The 20,466-nt window shown below is 41.0% G+C and overlaps 1 protein-coding gene across 7 annotated transcripts in view; it reads left to right on the top strand.

The window, feature by feature from the left end:
* Positions 1-12,938: 12,938 nt before the first annotated feature.
* Positions 12,939-20,466, top strand: part of DOK5 (docking protein 5) — a 100,106-nt gene continuing 92,578 nt past the window's right edge. For 3 of the 7 annotated variants that reach the window (XM_075108649.1, XM_075108646.1, XM_075108639.1), the window contains exon 1: positions 12,939-13,025. In XM_075108649.1, the coding sequence (XP_074964750.1) occupies positions 12,954-13,025 (72 nt within the window). In that variant the 5' untranslated portion in view covers positions 12,939-12,953. The remainder of the gene's footprint in view (positions 13,026-20,466) is intronic. The other 4 variants (XM_075108641.1, XM_075108645.1, XM_075108642.1 and 1 more) reach the window with 4 other exon arrangements.

Here is a 20,466-nt window from a genome sequence, read left to right as displayed (position 1 = left end):
TTTTTTCCAGGTGAAAACTGAGCTAGTGATGGAGTTTGACCCATCATGAGAAGCATCCAGCAGATGGCATCAAAGAGCTGGGAAACCCATTTTCTGGTAAGCCCGTGCCCAGGCTGAGTGCTGGTGCTGACTTGAGTGCCGTGAAACTTTGGCTGCAGTGATCGCATTCTCATTAATTGGTTGGTATCACTTTAAAATCCACCCCTAAGTGACTGCTGTGCCAGCTCTGCTGTTCTGAGCATATTCATGGCTGTGCAGGCTGCAGGTGTTTAAAATGATGGGGATTTCCAGATAGGCCATAGTATGGATATGGCTCCATTATGGAAGAGAAAAAGGCAGCTAGTAAGGTTTGACTGTGGTTGCAGTGGCAGCTATAATGCCAGTGAGGACCTGAATTCAGTAAAGGACCCAAAGGGAGAATGCTGGTGAGGTGTGAAGAGCTTGCATTATCCCTGCTGATCTTTGGTATCCTAGAGATGGAACTGTCCATATATACAGCCCAGGTGTTCAGGGAAACAGAGCGTTCTCCTGAATCCTCTCTGGTTCTGGATTTCAGTCCACTGGGGTTTGTTTTGTGACACCACCCCCTTATTTTCTTTCTTCTTTGCTGGTTATCATGGTGTTAGTGTATTTTAGGCCATTTCTCTAGGCCTTCCTGCGCTACTGGAGTTTAGGCTTTTATGTGTATGACGTATCTTTCCTGTTTGCTTAGCCCTTACTTCAAACTGTATATCCATGCAGCCTTGAAAAGCCAGGTGCCCTTTTGCATGTGTAACGTCCAGTTTCCTTGCATGGTTTGGACTATTGCATTTGCAAGTCAGGCAAGCAGTTATCCAACAAACTTTTTCAGATTAGCCTCTGGATCTTTGTAGGCTACAGAACATGCTGTCCCCAGCTATCATTTCATAATTTTGTATGCATAAAATAGAACATACAGGAAACTTTTTTGTTCTTAAGTTGCCTTTGTAGAAGTTAATTTGCAGATTATCCATCAGTTGCTTGAAAGTATTTGACAAGAGTCCTAGCTGTTCCTTTTCATAGTCTTTCTCCTCCCTCATGAATATATGCAGTTGTTTTTCAGTTGGAATTTATTCTGTTCAGTGCCCCATCTTCTAAGTCCTTTTTATTTTTGGTAGATTGGAGGTTTTTCTTATCTCTACTAAATGTTTGCCTTACGGTTATCTTGTTCAGATAATGTAAGTCCATGAAAAGAACCTGGTCCTCTGTGCACCTCTGTACGTGTCATGAATCATTTAGCTGCACTTGACAACATACACTTTTTAATATCGTTGTCAGAATGCAAATAGTTTCCTGTCATTCTCTGTATTGTCGAGGGAGTCACATATGTAAAGTGCTTCAAAGATGAAATGCACTGTAGAAGTGCTAAGTGTTATTTTAATCGAAGGGCTTCGTTTAGAGCATTGGGCCAATGACCTCTCACGACCTCTTTGTGATGGAATTAGCTGTTCAGCTCCATCTTTGTATTAAAACGTGGTTTCCATACTGGTTTTGTTTTGCAAGCCATAGAGCCGCCAGTGGCTGGTTTTTCACTTGGTTGCAGCAATTAAAGCAGGTAAACTAGCAAAACCACGGCCAGTGAGATACAGCTCATTTCAGTGCATGATGCCAAGGAAGCTTAACCTACCAGTTTTTCAAAGTAGCCTGATAAAAAAATCCTGTAAAACATAGTAGGACATAATCACTGTATTTTTAGGGACTTGTTTGTGATTCTGTATCTTGTCAGCTGATATAAAATTGTTTTCCACACGGTGATCTGTTGCATTACCTTCTCCAGTAGAACCTTCATTATTGCTCATCGCTTTTGTGTAGAGATCCTCGGATACCATTACACTCCATAATATAAATGTGGTTGATAATTATTCAGTAATTAAGGAAGCAATGAGTAGCCGAAGTACAGATAATCTTGTGGTATTAACTATCGCTACAGAGAGCGAAATCAGATTGAATGCTGGATACTGAAGCCATATTTTCTGTAGGAGCAACAGAATTAAGTAGTTTGGCTTGCATGAATCAGTGGTTCAGATAAATTATCTAATGTTATTCTAATAGTCTGATTCATGAAAGAGGGAAAAAAATATGCATGTATATAGGCGTGATAAGGCCTGACAGAAATTATTTACAACTGAGTTTGTCCTTATATTGATTGTATGAGTCATACAGAAAAACAAATTATTTTTGTAATTAAACGCTAGCTGCTGATGGGCTGGCACGGAACGCAGGGCATCAAACGCAGGCGCAAATGGCTGTGAAGGATTTCCCTCTGCAAGAGATGAAGTGGGTTTCCAGTTAAGGGGGACTGCATCCAGCTGTTAGAGATGTAATAGAAATATTACAAACCCGAGTAGAACAGCTGTTTACTGCAGATTTACAAAAATCTTTTGTCTGCTGTTGCTCGCCAAAGCCGGTTAGTGTACGGTGACTTTGAGTTCCATTAAGAAACTGCAGGTATCGTTAGGTGGCCCTCTGTACTCATGCCAGCCAGCCCCACACATGGGGATGCTGAGCGGTGGGGTGCAGGGCTGTATTGCACGTTCATCAAAGGATTGCTTCAGGATAACTGCTCTGTTACCGTCGTGATCATAGTGATCATAACATCAGCCAGGTAACTGGCTACCACTTGGACAGGGGAGAGGAGAGATGAGATGTTCCTGATGTTGGAATACACGCTTGGCCAGTGCTACACCTGGCCATTTCCATAAGCTATTAGGAAAATTTCCTGTTTGCTTTTTCAACACAGCCATGCAAAAGTGAGGAAAAACATTGTTCAGTGGATTTTTAGAGTCTGTCAAGTTCTGCCCCTTCAAGCACGGAACAGAAGTCCATCATGCCGTCACACGTTTGGATGATTTTCTTGCCTTGTTAACTGTAGCTAATAGGATTGTGCATACCAGGCTTAGAGTGCTCAGGTAAAGTTACAGCTTTTTATAGAATTATATTTACAGTTGAAATTTCTACTGTCTATTAGTTTTCTGGATAGAGGTGTGAATTAAACCAGACTGATTGGTATGGGACAGTCATTGAGCAACAACATCCTGCAGCACACACAAGTATAAAACCTGACTGCCTTTGGGTACACAGTAGCAGTAAATCAACTCAGATAAAAATGATTAATCTCAACTCAAATGGCTAAGGACTGATAGTAACTCTACACCCAAGACTGGTTTTTATTAACACTTTGGGCGAAAATAATAAAACTTTGTTTCATTTCTGTTGTGAAAGCTCTTTCTTCCCCAGCTGCTTAATTTTGCTATTAAAAGCTCATCCGTAAAAGCTTTAGTTTGCTTTTAAAAGTGTCTCCCAGCACCAATGTTAGACATGTCTAAGCTCTCAAACAGCCTCTGGGGAAGTTTTAAAACTTAAGACTTGTCTCTTCTTTGCAGGGGTTAGAGAAGCGTTTGTATGTTTTTTGTGTATGTGCTATCTTAGATGAATACATTATGATAATTTACGCTCTTGGAAAACATAGCAATGGATGTGTTTGAGATGTTCAGGATAGTATTTCTAGTGGTTGACTGTTGATGAGGGAAGGAAGGATAATGTCAGCCACAGATGGACATCCTGGCTTATGTAGATAGCAGTGTTAAACCTCCTATAAAAATGTGCCCCAACCATTTTACCTTTATTTCCCTCGAGGCGCAAACTCAAAATCATGTTAAGGGTGAAGGAACATTTTCCCCCTCCTTGGCTCATGCAGTTGTTTACATTAAAGAAACTGCACCGGGAGATAAGAATTATAAATGCACACGTGGTTTGGTAGGTTAACGCAAACATCTCCCTCCAAGTCAGTAGTTGAAGTCATGCATAGTCCTTGCTTTATCTGCTGTTATTCTGCAAGTAGGTAGAAGTAGCTAGAAGGGCAACAAAGCTGGTGAAGGGTCTGGAGGGCAGGTCTTATGAGGAGTGGCTGAGGGAGCTGTGGGGGGGTTAGCCTGGAGAAGAGGAGGCTGAGGGGAGACCACCTCGCTCTCTACAACTGCCTGAGAGGGGCTGTAGCGAGGCGGGGGTCGGTCTCTTCTCCCTAGTAACAAGCGACAGGACGAGAGGAAACGGCCTCAAGCTGCACCAGGGGAAGTGTAGGTTGGATATTAGGAAAAACTTCTTTACCAAGAAGGTTGTCAGGCATTGGCACAGGCTGCCCAGGGAAGTGGTGGAGTCTCCATCCCTGGAGGTATTTAAAAGAAGGGTAGATGTGGTGCTTGAGGATATGGTTTAGTGGTGGACTCGGCAGTGATAGGTTAGTGGTTGGACTTGATGATTTTAAGGGTCTTTTCCAACCTTAACGATTCTATGATTAGCAAACTGTTCATCTCACGTTCCAGATCCTTCATGAAGGCAGGCCTCTTCAAACCCTACAGCATTTCTTCTACCTCCTTCTCCCCTCCCCAGCTACTTTTCCCACTGCCGTAGGGAGTAAAGCTGATTGATGGGCTTCTTGAAGCAAGGTAGGAGTACACGAATACATATAGACTATCTAAGCAGATGGGACCGTGTTGGTACTCTCTGGACTTCGCAGAAAATGCTGCTACAGCGCATATGCATCCAAATACAAGGAATTACCATTTATTAAAAAAAAGGAGCAAAATGGATTTCACTGTAGAAGAGTTTTGGCCATGATAACACGTTTTATTATGGTTGTGATCTTTGATTTTTACGGAAGTGGTAGTGAAATGAACTGTAGAATTTATTGACTAGTTCTATACCATTTGATGGAGCTACTGTTGTTTTTCTTCCTGTTCTCTTCGCCCTCCAGCTTTGGACATCAGTGATAGGGAGTAGCTGTATGGCTGCTTGTGGATGTTGCTGGGAGATCACTGTTGCAGAGGTTTTGCAGTTATTCTCTCCCAGATTATCCTCCTTGCAGTTCATTCCTACGTGATGTAGCCAGCGAGGCGATGATGACATTTATTAATAGCCAAGGAATGCATTATAGCACTCACGTCTGCCTGGACAGTCACTTCTCTGGCACCTCATTACTGCAGGTACAAAGTGCCGTGTGACTTGGAATTGTATACATGACACTCTATAGATGAGTGTCGGTTGTGGGTTTCTTGGGTTTGTTTGTTTGTTTTTTTAAGCTGTTGAATTAAAAGTAACCAGAGGGCACAACGTACAGGTTTATAGTCAGCTTTGCATGGATTCAGTAGCTGTCAGGCTTTAAGAAAGTTCAGAAAACTGGTATTTTACGTGTATGCTATTGATACTTTCTACTGTGGTAGCCACCTTTATCTCAGATGAGATGTGGAGCTTCGTACTACTCTTGATGCTCACCAACCAGTATTTTGCATTTCAGCCACATGCACTGTAAGTCACACTTAGCTGGCGCTTTGCGTTTTTTACCTCTAGCTTGAGCTTCGTATGCGTTCACTTTTCCAGACAACAGACTGCTAAGTAGCTGTGTGTATTTATAATGCTGTTTGGTGACATCAGCACAAGAATTCACATCAGGTTGACTTTTATTTGTTGTCACTGGCTGGAACTTCTTGACATGTAATTTTATTGCCATTATATTTGATATGACAAACATCTAATAAAATAAAATTGCATTTCATTTTATATCAAAGCAAAGATTTATTTAATATCGTCATGAAGTTTCAACTGATGCCCGTTGCTATGACAACATGCCGTAACTTTGTGGTTAGCATAGGAATTATCTCAAGAATTTCCTGAGTTTCATGTCAAATGTGACTAGCTTGCAAAGCTTTCCTTATACTAAACAGGACATGTGGGAGAAAGATCACAGGCTCTTTTCCTCTGCTCCTTAAATGCTGGTTTCAATTCACTCTTATTTCAAAGGTGAAGTTCTTCTTGATGTCAAAGTTGAAACAAAAGGTAGGAAAGTGTTCAGGGTAATTTGTCTGTGACCTGCTGGTTCCATTTGCCCTTTTTACTGCAGTGGAGAAGGCAAAGTTTGCTTTTTATTCCACAGCAGATTTGATGCATTGATAATGAGCTCTGGATCAGGCTTGGCTGTTGTTCACACACTTCCTAGCATGCTGAAAAATATGCATTTAGGCTCTCATTTTTCTCTGCTTACGTGGTGACCTGGAGCTTTATGTTGAAATGTTTGTATTTCAGTTAACGGAGGTGTATAGATGTGAAGAGAATGAATGCCATTCACAAACTGGAAAAACAAATTAATCATACCATTAAAATAATGTAAAATGGAAAAGTGATTAATTTGGAGCCAAAAGAAATCAATTCCCCTTAGCCGTAATGAATTCTGAAAGGAGTGAGTAAGAGAGATTCTCTATAAACGTAACTTTTCTGAAAAATCTCAGCTATTTCCGGTGACCACCTCTTCATTAGCATGTACATCTAAGTTTATTCTATACCATTTTTCAAATAAAGCCACAAAGTTGGTTGTTACACATCAACATAACACTTACACCTACCTGAATTATACGAACCAAATTGTGTCACGTTCTGTTCTGTTAATCATCGTCACGAAAGGAGAAAGTTCTAGTTCAGCTTTGAAAATGCTGCTGTCTCGGTCTTATGGTTGTGAAGTAGAACTGAATTAATAAGCTGTAGTAGTCTGCACAATTATAGAGGAACAATTCATTTAAGGCACAAAGCAAACATGGAAATTTGCAACAACTCAAAAAAAAATAAATCAGTGATTTCCATTTCATAGCTATTATGGTTCATTTGCAAGCAAGGGAGTAAGAAAGATCTGAGAACCAACTTACAGGTTGTTGCGAAAAGGTGACACCGGCAACATTTGAAATGCCTGTGCTGTATTTCACATGCAACAGAAATGCGGTAGCGTTTTCTGTTCCCAGGGCATTAATGAGTTCCATCTGAGCTGCTTCTAAAGGGGTTCTGAGCTCACACAATAAAACAAACAGTACTTTGGAAAAACACCTCGGCTTTGTTTTTATGTATACTTGTACTGGTTCCCCGAATTCATTGCTCTTGCATTTGTACAAAATCACCGCGTGTGGAATTAGGCATGGAAACGCAATGAGAAAATAAGTTTCATTTTTGTTTCCTGTGTTATCTTTTGGAATTTTGTGTTGGTGTTAGTACCTTCATTAAAAGCCATTGAATTTCATGGCATTAGGACTTCTTCCCACACAGAGGAAGCTGTGACATTCCCTCTGAATACTTGCTTTTACCGAGGTGTGGAATATTACACAGTTTATAGGGAATCTTATGACTGTAGTTGGGAACAAGAAGAGATGAGACTTCCAGACATCCAAGCTTTGCTGATGATCTTCACCATTACAGAAACAGCAGGGTTGAGCAGGAACCTCCTCAGCAATCTGCCCACTTTTCCCTGTGGTTAACATTTCAGTTCTGTTGAAGAATTAGAGCTGACCCTTGTCTGCTAAGCCATTACCGAGGGCCCCAGACGCAGGCTAGAGGAAGGAAGTGAATTAAACATAAACTGCACCACTATCTGTAATGTGGTGAACATAAGACCACACACACAAAGGTCTCTGCCTTGGTAGAAGCAAATGTCCTCAGCTCAAAGTCTGCAAAAGTTGGATGTGATTTGCATTAAGCAAATAGTTTACATTTTTCCTAGACATTGCGTTAAAATGGACTCTAAATTAGTACCAGAGCCTGTGAGAAATACTGGTTTAGAACAAAAAGCAGTAATTGGTCTTATCTCTTAAGAGAACAGGCAAAAACAGAAATTGAAGAAAAAGGTGACTGGCATACGTATAGTTTTTAATGTCTCTGCAATGTAATTTTCAGGATTTTATTATTTTTTCACAAATGGAAAATCTGAAAAAGCACATGCCATTACTCATCATATTTTCTTTCTTCCCTGTGGCTTAAAAAGGGGTACAATCCGCAGGCAAGGCAGCATTACTGTGAGAAGGAAGGACACGGCCATTTTATACAAAATAATGAGATGAAAAATACAGTAAAGCCTACAACTGTTTCTTCCTTGATTATTGATATTGAGCTTTATTAGAGCATTTAAAAGCTTGAAAGGGATTATAGTCATAGTACTGGCGACCATGGAAATGCCACTTCAGATGATAAACCCCTTCGAGTGACACTGGTATTTCAAAGGATATCGCAAGTAATTATTCAGGTGAAGAAGTGAATTTTTAGTAGCTCTTTGGAATTGATTTTTTTTTTAATTTCTCCTCCACCACTTTTTCTCCTGCCTTTTAAAGAGAGCTGATCTTATTTCATCTCTGTTCCCTGTGAAGCAGGCATTTGGAATGCTTATCTCAGCTTTCCAAAGCAGTATACGGTACAATGATTGCAGCTAAAAACACACCTCTCCCTACTGCCTGTGAAATGTTAAAACAGAAAAGAATGATTGTTTCTTAGTCCCTAAGGAGAGGAAAATTCTTTTCCTTTCACTGTCGTAACAGCACAAGTGGAACAGAGCCAGACAGCTGCAATGTCCAGTCTATTGGAGCTAAAGACGCAAAATGCACGTGGTTGTCCTGGTTTCGACCAGCCAATCGTCTGGACCGAGAAAAGCTGGATTTTGAGTGTGAAAGTGTATTTGGAAGAGCTGGGGATTTGGATCCCTGTTTTTTAGGCAGAGCCTGCTAAGTACAGCAGTCGTTAAAAGAGGAAGCAAGGTAAAGACATGCTGACATTTATACACTAATCCTTTCAGGTTTACATTTCAGAGGAGGTTCAAATTGTGTTACATCTGAACTAGTTCATAACAGTTGCAGACAGACAAGTACTCAGGCACGCAGAGCATATCCTTTTGAATACAACGCGATTTATAAACTGAGAGAAGTTTAAGCTCCATAATTCTGCTGGCCTTCTTTCAGAGGTTGCATCCATTACTCTCAGATAATCATAAAAAGCCTAACTTTTGCACAAAGTTCCAATCAGTGCTAGAAGCTTCACTAAAGCAAAATATTTGTACTCTGTCCCAGGGATATCACAGCAACTGTCCAAGTATTTTTGTGAAGCTACATGCTAACATTCTCCAAACCAAGAATTAGGTATGAAAAAGTAATTTTTAGGCCAGTTAAAGAATCTAAATCCATCAGAGGGATGTATTTTACAATAATTTCATCCGGTAACTTAGAATTGAAACTGTGGATTTAAGTGGAAGGGATAAATCTTACCAGAGGGACTCCCCTTCTGTTATTAAGCAGAGTAACAGAGCCTGCTTGCAGATTGTGTTAGCGTGGGGCTGAGAATTCACCCTTGCACAGAATTTAGAAAATTAAATTATGGAAATGAAAATCCTCATGGAAGGACTAATAATTCCTCCATTACTGATGCAATGAAACCAAGGCTTGAAACGCGAATGAGACATTGAGCTCCTTGAAGCCTCCCTTACGTCCTCAGCAGAGGATGAATTCCAGCCATTTAACCAGGAGCAGGGACGGGTATGTTCTCAAACTTGAGCGAGCGTTTCGCCTGACGTGTGCTGGCATGGCCTTCGGGACAGTTTACACACAGAGGGTTCAGAAATGCTGCGAACGCTCTTCTCGGCACATGAAGTAGTTTTGGTCTATTCACATTGGCCATTTCAACGGAGACTACTTAGGGTGGCAGAAAACTTTAACTGGCCTTTTCAGTTACGATAATTACAGAATTATGTGCTGTTTAAATAATGTGTCTCCTTCCAATTGACACAGATGAAGAAAAGCAGCCCCATACAAAGAATTACTAGAACGGAATAAATAATGCATGATACACTGTTTATTCAAGCACATTGTTTCCCATTCTGTTCCCAAATCGGCTGCAAAAGGACTGACTTTTTTATTTGATCAATTATTCAAGAAATTCACTCAAGTCTTGGTCTCCAACGCTGTCGTGTCAGCTTTATTAAAACTAGGAGAGATTTGTAAAGCAACCTGTTTAATTGGTGACAAATCTCATGCTGTGGATCTTGTTTGATAGGAACATGGTTTAGTGGTAGACCTGGCAGCGTTAGGTTAATGGTTAGACTCAATCTTGAAGGTCTTTTCCAACCTAAACAGTTCTATGATTCTACAAGAGCAACCATAAAGTTGATTAGAATCAGGGTTTTAGTTAAAACGACTTTGCTTTTTCATCTGACATTTAATTTTTGTCTAGACAGCTCTGTATTTGCTTTGAATTTGCTTTTCTTATAGCTACAAGTATTCCTGAAAATCAGTTCATTCACAGTGGCAACTTCCAGAGAAACGCCAGCAAATTCTCTGAGATAAGAATATTACAAGTGGAAGAATTAAGAATTCCCAGTGAGACCGCAGGATATGCTTAATATCAGTGCTAAGAGTTGGACTGACTCTGTTAACTTCATGTTTTAAGGCATAAGCCAATCATTAACACAGAAAAAAGAAAATGTCTCTCCAGATGGGTAATTTCAGAGCCCGAAATTTCATTGACTGAAGATTGTCTTATATTCTACATAAAAATCACAAAACCAGCACCTCTCATGGAGGGATTCAGGGCGACAGTCCTCCAGGCGGAGGGGCTACACAAAGAAAAGGCTGCCAGAGGTTAGTTCTGTTCTCATACTCGCCTTTGTCCCACCGCAGTGGATCACTCAAAGGAATGACATGGGCTAGAAGGATTTTGAACCAGGCTGGTGTGGTGTTTCTGACACTACCATGAGCACAGGGCATTTCAGGACAGCATTCTGACTCACTACAACAATAACTATTCATTTTGGATGCTGTGAGAACATCAAAAAAGCTTAATTTCTCATTGTTCAAACATTTAACTAAAACTGGTATGCTCCTGGAAATTTTTTATTTAATTTTTTTAAAAATGAAGCTTCTGCTCAGTCCTTTTTGTCTTCCTCAGATTAGCTAGACGTATTTACTTATCTCTCTCAGCTACTGTAAGGGTGAATTAGTCAGCATTTTCAGAGCTTTGTAAAGCATCATGTAGGTGTCAAGATTTTAAGTAATCGCTCAGCATTTATCACTATATTTAATAGGCTTTCAATTAGAATGCCCATTAAAACTGATTTGTTTTAAAGAAACAGACGTGTTTTTAATTACAGCATGAGCGTTCAGACTTGTATTTAATTGCAACAAGATTGCTGAGATGCTGCCTTTATTCCTAGATGCACAAGGACAAAGCTTTTACTCAATTCTCTGCAATTAGGATGAAGTAGGAACATTATCTCAGCAGGTGCAGAATAGCTCAGAAGGGAAGAGCTGAGGAGCAGATTTTTGTGGCCTCGCTGGCTGAATGGCTGTAATATTCCAGAGGTCTGCCCTGAAACAGGATCCGGTTGCCTGCATTTATCATGCTATAGCCTGCAAACACAGGCCTAAGAGAAGCTGGAATTAGTTGTGGTAGCTAGATCTCCCTCCTCTCCTGCAGAGTTCACCATCCTGTGTCGAAATTCTTTGCAGCCGATACAGTTAAAGCCTCAAATAAGTGGCGGTGTTACAACCGCGGCGCAGATCCCTGGCTCCCCTTCAGTCTGCTCAGCGTGAGTTCTGTGGGACCGTAAGGGCGCGATGCTCTGAGACAAGAGAAATCTTCATCTTGTTCATCTGGGGCTAGCCTGATCTGCCTTATGCGAGATGCTCTTGACCCTGCTGGAAAGCAATGCTGGGCTGGAGGAATGGTTTAATGAGACTTCTTGGGTTATGCCATCTTGTGCCCCGGAGGCAAGAAGGGCAGGCTCCAGCCCGTAGGTTCTTGTCCAGCAAAGGGCTAAGAGTGCAGGTAATCCCAGCCTGTAAGCAGGCTCACTGGAAACAACAGGACTATACAAATATTCCAGAAGTTTGATAACAGCAAAACGCTTTCCTAAATCAGGTGTTTGATACACAGTATCTGCAAACCAGAGCCTGTATTCAGTATTACTCCCCCTTCCATCGTGCTCTTGGATCTCACTTTGCAAGTTCTGTCTGTTTTTTCTTTTACCTTGGACCATGCTATACTGGTATTGAAAGGTGGTCTGATTTATGTGTTAGATATTTTTATCCATTTGTAAAGCAGCACATCGAGTCTTAATATGTCATCTATCAGTACTGTAAATCTCACGCTTCTAGATATTCTGATGTCAAGGCGAACTGCAGTCTTTGAAGTTTTAATACAATAATCCCCTTACTAGACAAAGGAGAGGTTTTCAAGATACCAATTTCCTTCAGTTTTTCGGTGTGGTGTGACTACGCACAAAAGCTGTGCTTCACTAACTGCAGTCAGAGGAAGTGTACCTCTTGTGGCACTTCTCATAGCTAAGGATTTTAAGTGTAGGTTTGGAATATAGCATTACAAATAGTGACACTGATCACCGGTGTGATCTGAAGTATCCTGTAAAAGTGGTTAACTGTCTTCTCACAAACATTGGAGCCTGAGTGTGTCTCGGTGACTTATCGCTTGTCAGCTAAGCCAGGATAACTATGCATGGCATTTTGCAACAGCAAAATAAATCATTAGCTTAAACCACCGCAAAGCTTTCCCCATCAGTCACTCACATTAAAAACCACTTGAATTCAGGTTAGTCCTCTTGCTGGTCAGTCTTAATATTCTCATATTCCTTTAGAAAATAGTGGCTAAACATTGAAATCATAGGTTCTTAGGACAATGCACAGCGTGACGTTTTGTATAGTAGCTGTAATGGTGGCCCGTTCCCACATGAGTATTTAAGTACCTCTTTTCTGTAAGATCTGAAGGCAAAAAGTTGAAGTCATTTTGCAGCAGAATGTGACAAATGTCTGGACTGCGTGCCATATGCAAAATGGAACGGAATAAGCTTTTTCAGACACTTCTATAATTAAAGTAAACAAAGCTAAAATAAACCCAGAGTGGAAAATAAATTGAGCTGAGCATACGATTACACCTAATTTTCACGGGCTTTGTGTCATTCTGCCTTCACAGCATAATTCCCCTTTAGCACAACTGTAAACATTTTGTTCTCGCCTGGTCATTGGTTCCTCGTATCCCAAGGAAGAACTTTGTCCGTAAGCATCAGGAAGAACGTGAATGTCCAGCCCCTGTCCCTGATAAATGTCATACTTTCAGGGAAAAGCTGCATTTGGATGCTTTCTCCCGCTGCTGTTATATTCTTGGCACACGCTCCGAATTCGAGCAAAAAAGACAGACCTAGTCTTGTGAGTCATTTTCTTGATTGATCTAATTTACCTTGAAGGTTAATGTATTCTAAACTAATGCAGAGATTAATAACCACTTAAAGATATATGAAAGACATTTGACTGTATACCAGACGAGTGTTGTAACCTAGTTTATTATCTCTTCAATGACTTTGGGAGTTCATCTGATGAGGTTTAAGAGTTATTTGATTGTTCGATACACAGAGTGGCAGATGCAAAGCAAAAAGGTGTTTTCAGAGCTCAGTAGGTAGTTCTGGAAACAAGGATGTGATTCTGTTTGCTTTCTGTTTGCATAATTCAAATGAAACAAGTTCAAGGTGATAATTAATGTTTTTTCTTATGACATTCATTAAGATAAAGAATTAAATAATTAGTTGGACCAAAACAGTGCTGGACCTGTCCATTCTCCAGCCTGCTTTTGACTTCTAGGACAACAGAATTGATGCTGCTGCTCTTCCTCTTTATTTGCAAGACTGCACCAGAATACCAATACAGAGCTTTGCCTTTCTCTTCAGGAACCATATCAAGTTTGGGTGTTAACGTTTTTCCAATATAAAAAAATGCAAGTCTGTTGTATGCCTAGTGTGTTTGGATGTGTCCCCTTTCTGCTGGAGAAAATTGCCCCATGATTTTCTGAAGAATTTACGTCTGACCTGATAGAACGAGCAGATGGAAATGTGAGACACTACTGCGTGCGCCCAGGAGCTCGCACTGGGCAGCCATATGTTTGAAAGTCTCAGACATTTTCCAGTGTAAGTAGAGATGCTTGTTGCTTAGAGGTATTTGCGCCGAAGATGTAAGCCCAGCTTTTGTGGGAAGCTCTGTGTGTGCGCACTGGGCAGGAGCATTCTTGGCTGCATCAGATATATCGTGCATATACAAAGAAAAAGCAAGAACCTGCACGACATGTATGTGATAGGTCCAAAGGTTTTGAAAACCCTGGACAGAAATATTGGACGCTGGGGCTGTAACTTACTGTCTTTTGGCCAGCAGGAGATCAAAGCTGAATGAAGGCTGAGCTCTATGTCTTCTGGTAGTCCAGTTCCACACTTCTTCCTATCTCTTAGAAAATGCAGCATACCAAAGTGCCTCGCTTAAGACACATCCTGTGAGCAGTCACTGTGAGTTGTATGGGTCCCTCTACTCCCTCAAAATGGTCTCTCAGGGCTTTGTTTGTCCCCTCAGCCTGGAAAGTGTAGGATTGCAAAAGTGCCGTTTTCTTTACCACTGACAATTAAAAAAAAGTAAAAACAGACAGCAAAAACTATCCTGTCTTGGACAGCACACCGCTATGCTTTCCTGAGAATAACACAGCCCCATACATGTTATTTGACTCATGGTATAGCTTAAAATGCAGAAGAGATGCAGCCGGCGAGGTATTTGTCAGGAAAGCATGGATCAGCATGTCTGTTTTGTTTCTTATCAGTGATTTTGACCAAAGCATTTGTCCCTGTCGAGACCTGGACTTTCACAATGACCTGCAAGTTCTGTTCTCCAAGAAAAAAAAAAAAAATCTAACACACCTGTAAAATTCCTTCAGGAGCCTTGGTTTTAGCAAGCCCCAAGAGGGAGAGGATTGTTTCTCAAGAATGCAACCAGAGATGGAATCAGATGCAAGCCAGGAAAGCTGAGATGCAAGCCACGGCAGTTGAGAGCTGTGACAGTATCACGAGGTTGTCCTGTGACAGAAAGCCTGGCGGATGGTGCAAGGTGATCCTTGTGCCGTTGATGGGCCAGCAGTGTTTCGTGAACACCGTTGAACAGACTACGGAGTTTTACACGCGCTGAATCACATTGATTCGCTGGTAACTGCCCCATGGAAGAAAGCACGTACACGAAAAATCAGGAAGCTGAGTATGAGCTTAGTTTGAGAGGTGTGAACTCATAAGAAACTTGGGGAAAAGGACATTATGTGTGTCATTTTGAATCACGGCCTGTCATTAGTCATTATAATTCACAACATACGTTAGCCATGAAAATTTTTGCTATTTTGGAAATACATTATTGGAGGGTGTTCACTTGAACAAAGAACTGTCAAATATCGTTAGCACAGCCTGTCCGTCTTTTGTAGGGTTTTTTAAGAAATAAAGCTTGGAAGCAATATGCTATCAGTCTCTAGATTAAATTAAAGGTCTGCAAAGTGGATGCTTTATCTAATTTTCTATACGAGAAGGCACAGACTCGCTACTGATAATGCATACAGCTCAGGAGGGATTTCGTCTGCTTACCACAGGAAGAAGTTTTCTTTTAAATCATTTTAGAGCATAGCAGTCTTCCAGGGAGCTGAAACCGTGATCATTACAGCACCCTTCACTGGGCTGGTCTTATATCTGGAATGGAAGACAACAGGTTTAGAAGATTGGCAGGTCAGATGTTATTTGGTGGACTGAAGGAGGGAGTGTGTCAGCAGGGCAGTCAGACGAGAACGTTCAAGGAAATATTGGAGCACAACCTGAAGCAAGATGACGCTGCTATCAGCAGAGCTGGGGGTTACTGACAGCAAAGAGGGCATGCTGGCGGCGGCAGTTTGCATCAGGATGGTTTGGTCTGACCAGCAACACAGGGCTGATATTGAAGCAGATGGCACTGAAAACTGGCAGGTTCACGAGGCGGAGGTTCCAAGATTTTCTGCCTTTATTTGCACCCGATCATGGAGCGGAATGGACACCATCCATACACCAGACTTCTCAGGATCTGGTGACCCAAGGTGCAATACCACCGTGTATCGTCTGTGGTTCAGAAGTCCTTATCGCCACAATGCCATTGATTACTGCAGCGCCTCAAGACGCAGCAAAAGACGACGTGATGCTTATTGTAGACGAGAGGTGCCTTCAGATCGCATCATGCACCTCTGCAGCCTGAAAGAAAACTTGCAGCTTAAAGACCTCTAATTTTTTCAGTCTTGCTGTAATCGGGCAGTGCTCGGCACGTCGAGCTTCTCTTTGCTTTTGTGCTGCTATCTTGAACGCTAACAGCAGCAACTGTAACGATCAGATAGAGTATCGAAAGATCAGTGGTTTCTGCTTCCAGTTCATGATCAAACACACAGTTTTTGTTGTCAAAAACATCTTAATTTATCATTTTCATTTCCCCCCATAGTATCAATTTGCTTTTGATGGCAGTTAAACTGTCAGCAGTTGAATGAACTTTCTGAGCGTAGACTGTAGAATTTAGCTGGATGCAAAAGCAAACCTATCCCCACTGTCGGAAACAGGGTTAGATTATGCCTTTCACGCTTTGGTCAGCCTCCAGATCAGTTGCGTACTTTTGGATTCTTTAGGAAAAGCTGTTAAAGTTTTTATGAACAAATCACTTTTCAGTGAGAAAAGGGCAACTTTTTCTGAAGGAGTGAGATCTGGTTTTGCCCAGTTCTAACAAAGCGCTAGTAGCCGGCGGCATGATTATGAAATCAGAGTACAACTTGTTTGGCATTACGGACCTAACAAAAAGACTTCCACTGTATAAAGAAACGTCAGTTACAAACGTGTTATAATAACGCATGTGGTAAGACTTTGTCTGACGTCTGTGGGCTTGGCTCAAAACCTTATTCTGACTTTTCTCAAACCAGCGATGCTGCATGAGATCCAGGCACTGATATGTAAGTTGCAGCTCTGCCATTTCGGCATCAACGCTGGACACTCTTGCCTATCTTAGCTTTCAGTTTAGGTTCATTATTTCACAAACTTTGTGACGTTTGTTTCCGTGGTGACCGTAGCCATTTAGCAAGTTCATTGGTAGTCTCGGACTGTTTGGTTCAGAGAGCCTGTAGATAGGATTGATTTCCTGTTTGAGGCCAAGTATTTTAATTACCACGTCAAAAATCTCTCTCTCCCTTCAAACACAGAATACTTTTTACGTGGTGTGCAGAGCTTTCCAAAAAAACTACACAAAACTCCATGTCCATGACTCAAGCTTAGCTGCAGGCAGTAAGTCCCTCAGTCCATTTAGAATTGTAGATAAACAGGCAAATTCAGGTATTTACTTACAGTAAGCACACAGCATTTAACAGCGCAAAGGTGGCATTTACAGGGATCTCATGTTTCACCGATTATGCCGATTGGTTGAAAAACGTGTTTAATGTTTTCCTTGAAATAGAAAGTGCCTTCATTTTGTTGTGTTTCCTATTCGATTCGCTCTGGTATCTATGTCCATTGCATTTTTTTTTCTGTCTAACTTACCAGAGTGATTCGGTAATTCTTATGATTAAATGAGCAATTAAGGCTTAAGCACTATTAGCACAAGGGATTTTGAAATTAGGATGAGACTAACATTGACATCAAATTTAAATGTCAGCACTACTGGTATAGGAAGTGTGACTTTCATCTTTCAGTTAAGAGCTATGTAGCTCTGCCATGCAAATTGCTAACGGGTATAAAGCATGATGAGGCATCAGGACTCAATGTACCCAGCAGCAGTACTTAGCAGACCTATAATGGATTTACCCATGGTAATTTTTGGAATTATATGTATGCTGACAGCATACAAATGACACAGTGCAAATTATATTGTTTTAACTTGTTTATCAACTTGTCATCATAGCCCTTGCTTTTTTTTTTTCAGTGCAGCATTGTAAATCTGACTCATGCAGAAAAAGTCACAAAGATGCACTGGCCTGTCTAGATTTCCAGCAATATTATTATGAGAAATACATTAATTTGTCTGTATGGAAAGGATTTAAAGGTTGTTGCATTCATTTGTTACCAGAGACCGAGCACTTAATCACGCAGACTCGGTTCAGCAAGAAAATTATCTCTTCTTCTCAAGTCTATTAACAGTACTTTTACAGAGTCTTGAGAAATATAAATATTGGAGGATATTAATGAAAATGACATCTATACCTGATGTATTGGTGCCCAAAAATGTGATTAAGTGCCCTGTTAATTAACTTTTTTTGCTATAGTAGTTGTAAAAGTATGGTCATTTTTTAAAGCTTACTGAACTGCCCAGAAAAAGACCAGTAGTTTGATCTGGGTGAACTGTTGTCCCATCAGTGGCTTAATTACGAATAACAGCAATATTATAGTGCACCCCAGATCTGTCACGCTGTATAAAATAAAACGCTGAAGTTAGTGTTTTATTACTACAGCAGTGCCGCCATGAGCACTCCTCCTCTTACTACCTTCCTGCCACCAAGCAAAACTTTGTTATCGCAGTGACAGAAAAACCCTGTATCTTCCTTTTAAAGATGGGAATTTGAGGCATAGAGAAATTAAAGGTCTCAAAAAAGAAAGTCTAAAACGACCTCCCATTAAGCGGTGATGTTTCTCCTGAGATCAGGACGGTGGCAGTGGAGCTGTTTTGAAATTCTGGCCCTTGGGAGCTTAGGCAAGGGTGCTCAGAAGGAACCGGGCATAGCCAGGGACTGAGCCCAGGTGCCCTGAATGCAGCCTGCCAGGCTGTCCTTCTCACTGGAAGTTACCCTCTGTGTCCTGGCATCGATGGGCCTTTAATAACAACAGGAAATCAAACAGCTCTGAAATAGGGTTTTCTTTATGAGATCTTTTTCTACTCGTTCTTGGCTCAAAAGGTTTTCAGTGAGTTAAGTGGAAGCTGAGCGAATGCAGGGCTTGCAGGTCGGGCGGCGAGATCTTGCCTTTAGCAGATCCCTCACCTGGCCCAAGCTGCTCTCGGGTGGGAGGAGAAAACCCTCTGACACGCACATGATGTGATATTATGCAATTAATTATTATGCATGAACCACTGCAGTTTTTCTGCCTAACCTCTGTTCGTGTTCATTAGAGTTCTGTTCATGGGATGATCTCAATGAAAAGGTGTGGGCAGTCCCTATATTACAATGGGGAAACAGGCCTTTATTTCAAGAAAGTAGAGAGAATAACATTCTGAAATGCGTCCTTCAGAACAGCAGTTCATTCCCTTACTTGTCTGGTGGCTGGGTTTACTATTTAGCAGTGAAATATTAATTTTTGTTAGCTTTGATATTTTTTCTTTTAATTGCGGAGCTTCTTTCATTGACAGAACCACTCTAATAGCAGTTGTAAAAAATTACCACCCCAGCATTGGAACATACTTCACAACCAAGGAGACATTAAATTCACGCTACTTCACTGCGTTTGCATTCGCAGTTATTAATGAGTTAATGAGCTGCACAGTTTTAATGAATCGAACATAAATGAAGAGACAAAAAAGGATATTGGAGTGAGTGAAGCCTGTGAGTGAAGGTTTAATTACACTCCCATCTTCAGGTCATTAGCTGCATAACTACCTGTGGATGATCTGATAATTATTCTCTCATGGCTCTAACGAATTTGCTTTTTGTTTAGATTGATAAAAATGTTAATATCCTTTCTGTGCACAATTAAACTCACTGACATGAGGCGTATAAAAAACTGCAATCAGAATACCTGACCGCACTCTGCGTGTCTTCTGTCACCCCTCATGCTGCTACATGTTTGTAATTAAAACTTTTCCAGAATGACTTCCCATTAATTTTACTACATTTTCAACAGCAAATCTTTCTAGTGCCTTGCAAAAAGACAAGGAACAAGCATTTCTTTTTTCATAAAAAGTTGCTAAGCGGTCTGATAGAATTTATAGATATCAAAACTGGTTAGGTTACTGTTGCACCTAGATACCTGTTTAAGATTGCTTTCCCCCATAAAAAGTAGGGGCATACCTTGTGTCTTTTCTCTGTGGCAGCATATAATGCAAGGACTACCTAGAAACAAGTTCCCTTCAACTTTATGAATACCAATGAGTAACACTCAGCTCCCGTTGCCACATGCCCTGGGACAAACACATTTAAATATTGGATAAATTAATAGCTTCTACATGATGCAGACTTCCAAATACTTGATTTTTTGAGGGGGGTGGGGTGGGGGGGAGGTAGGTGTTGTTTTTTGGGGTTGTTTTTGTTGTTTTTTTTTTTTTTTAATTAATGCTCTAAAGAAGAATTCTCAGGCACATGACAACTTGGCCTGAGTAAGAAAAAGGCCATAAAGAAAAAGCTAAGTCTTCCACAAATAGCCTTATGTTTTCCAACAAACAGCAACCAAATAATACCATTTTAGTATCATCTTGAAAATAAACAGCCTAAACTCCTGTTGTTTTGTAAGCTATTGTTCTATTAACCATAACAGATATTATTTTGTCATTGTTAAGACAGACAGCCAAAGACAATGTACGGTAGGCTCGTAAAATGCATGGAAATAGCGGGGTCCCACCAGGTAAGAGCTGCCCCCACTTCACTCTCGTCGGGGTCCCTTCCCAGAGCACTGGCAGTCTTGGGTCAACAAGAGAGTGCCCTGCCCTGGACCAGTTCTCCTGTTGCAGTCTTGGCTTACATGCGCAGGGAGCTGAGCTCACCCCTCACCGTGAAATTAGCACCGCGTACACTGTTAGTTTCACATCAGGCTTTTGCGCCAGCTCCGAGTCATGAAGGTTTTGCTGCATTGAGAAATTACATTTTCATAAGAGGTCTCAG

Source organism: Phalacrocorax aristotelis, chromosome 13, assembly GCF_949628215.1.
Source record: "Phalacrocorax aristotelis chromosome 13, bGulAri2.1, whole genome shotgun sequence".
Taxonomy (NCBI): Eukaryota; Metazoa; Chordata; class Aves; order Suliformes; family Phalacrocoracidae; genus Phalacrocorax; species Phalacrocorax aristotelis.
The sequence above is the reverse complement of the archived record's forward strand: the minus strand, read 5'-3'. Positions and strand labels throughout refer to the sequence as shown.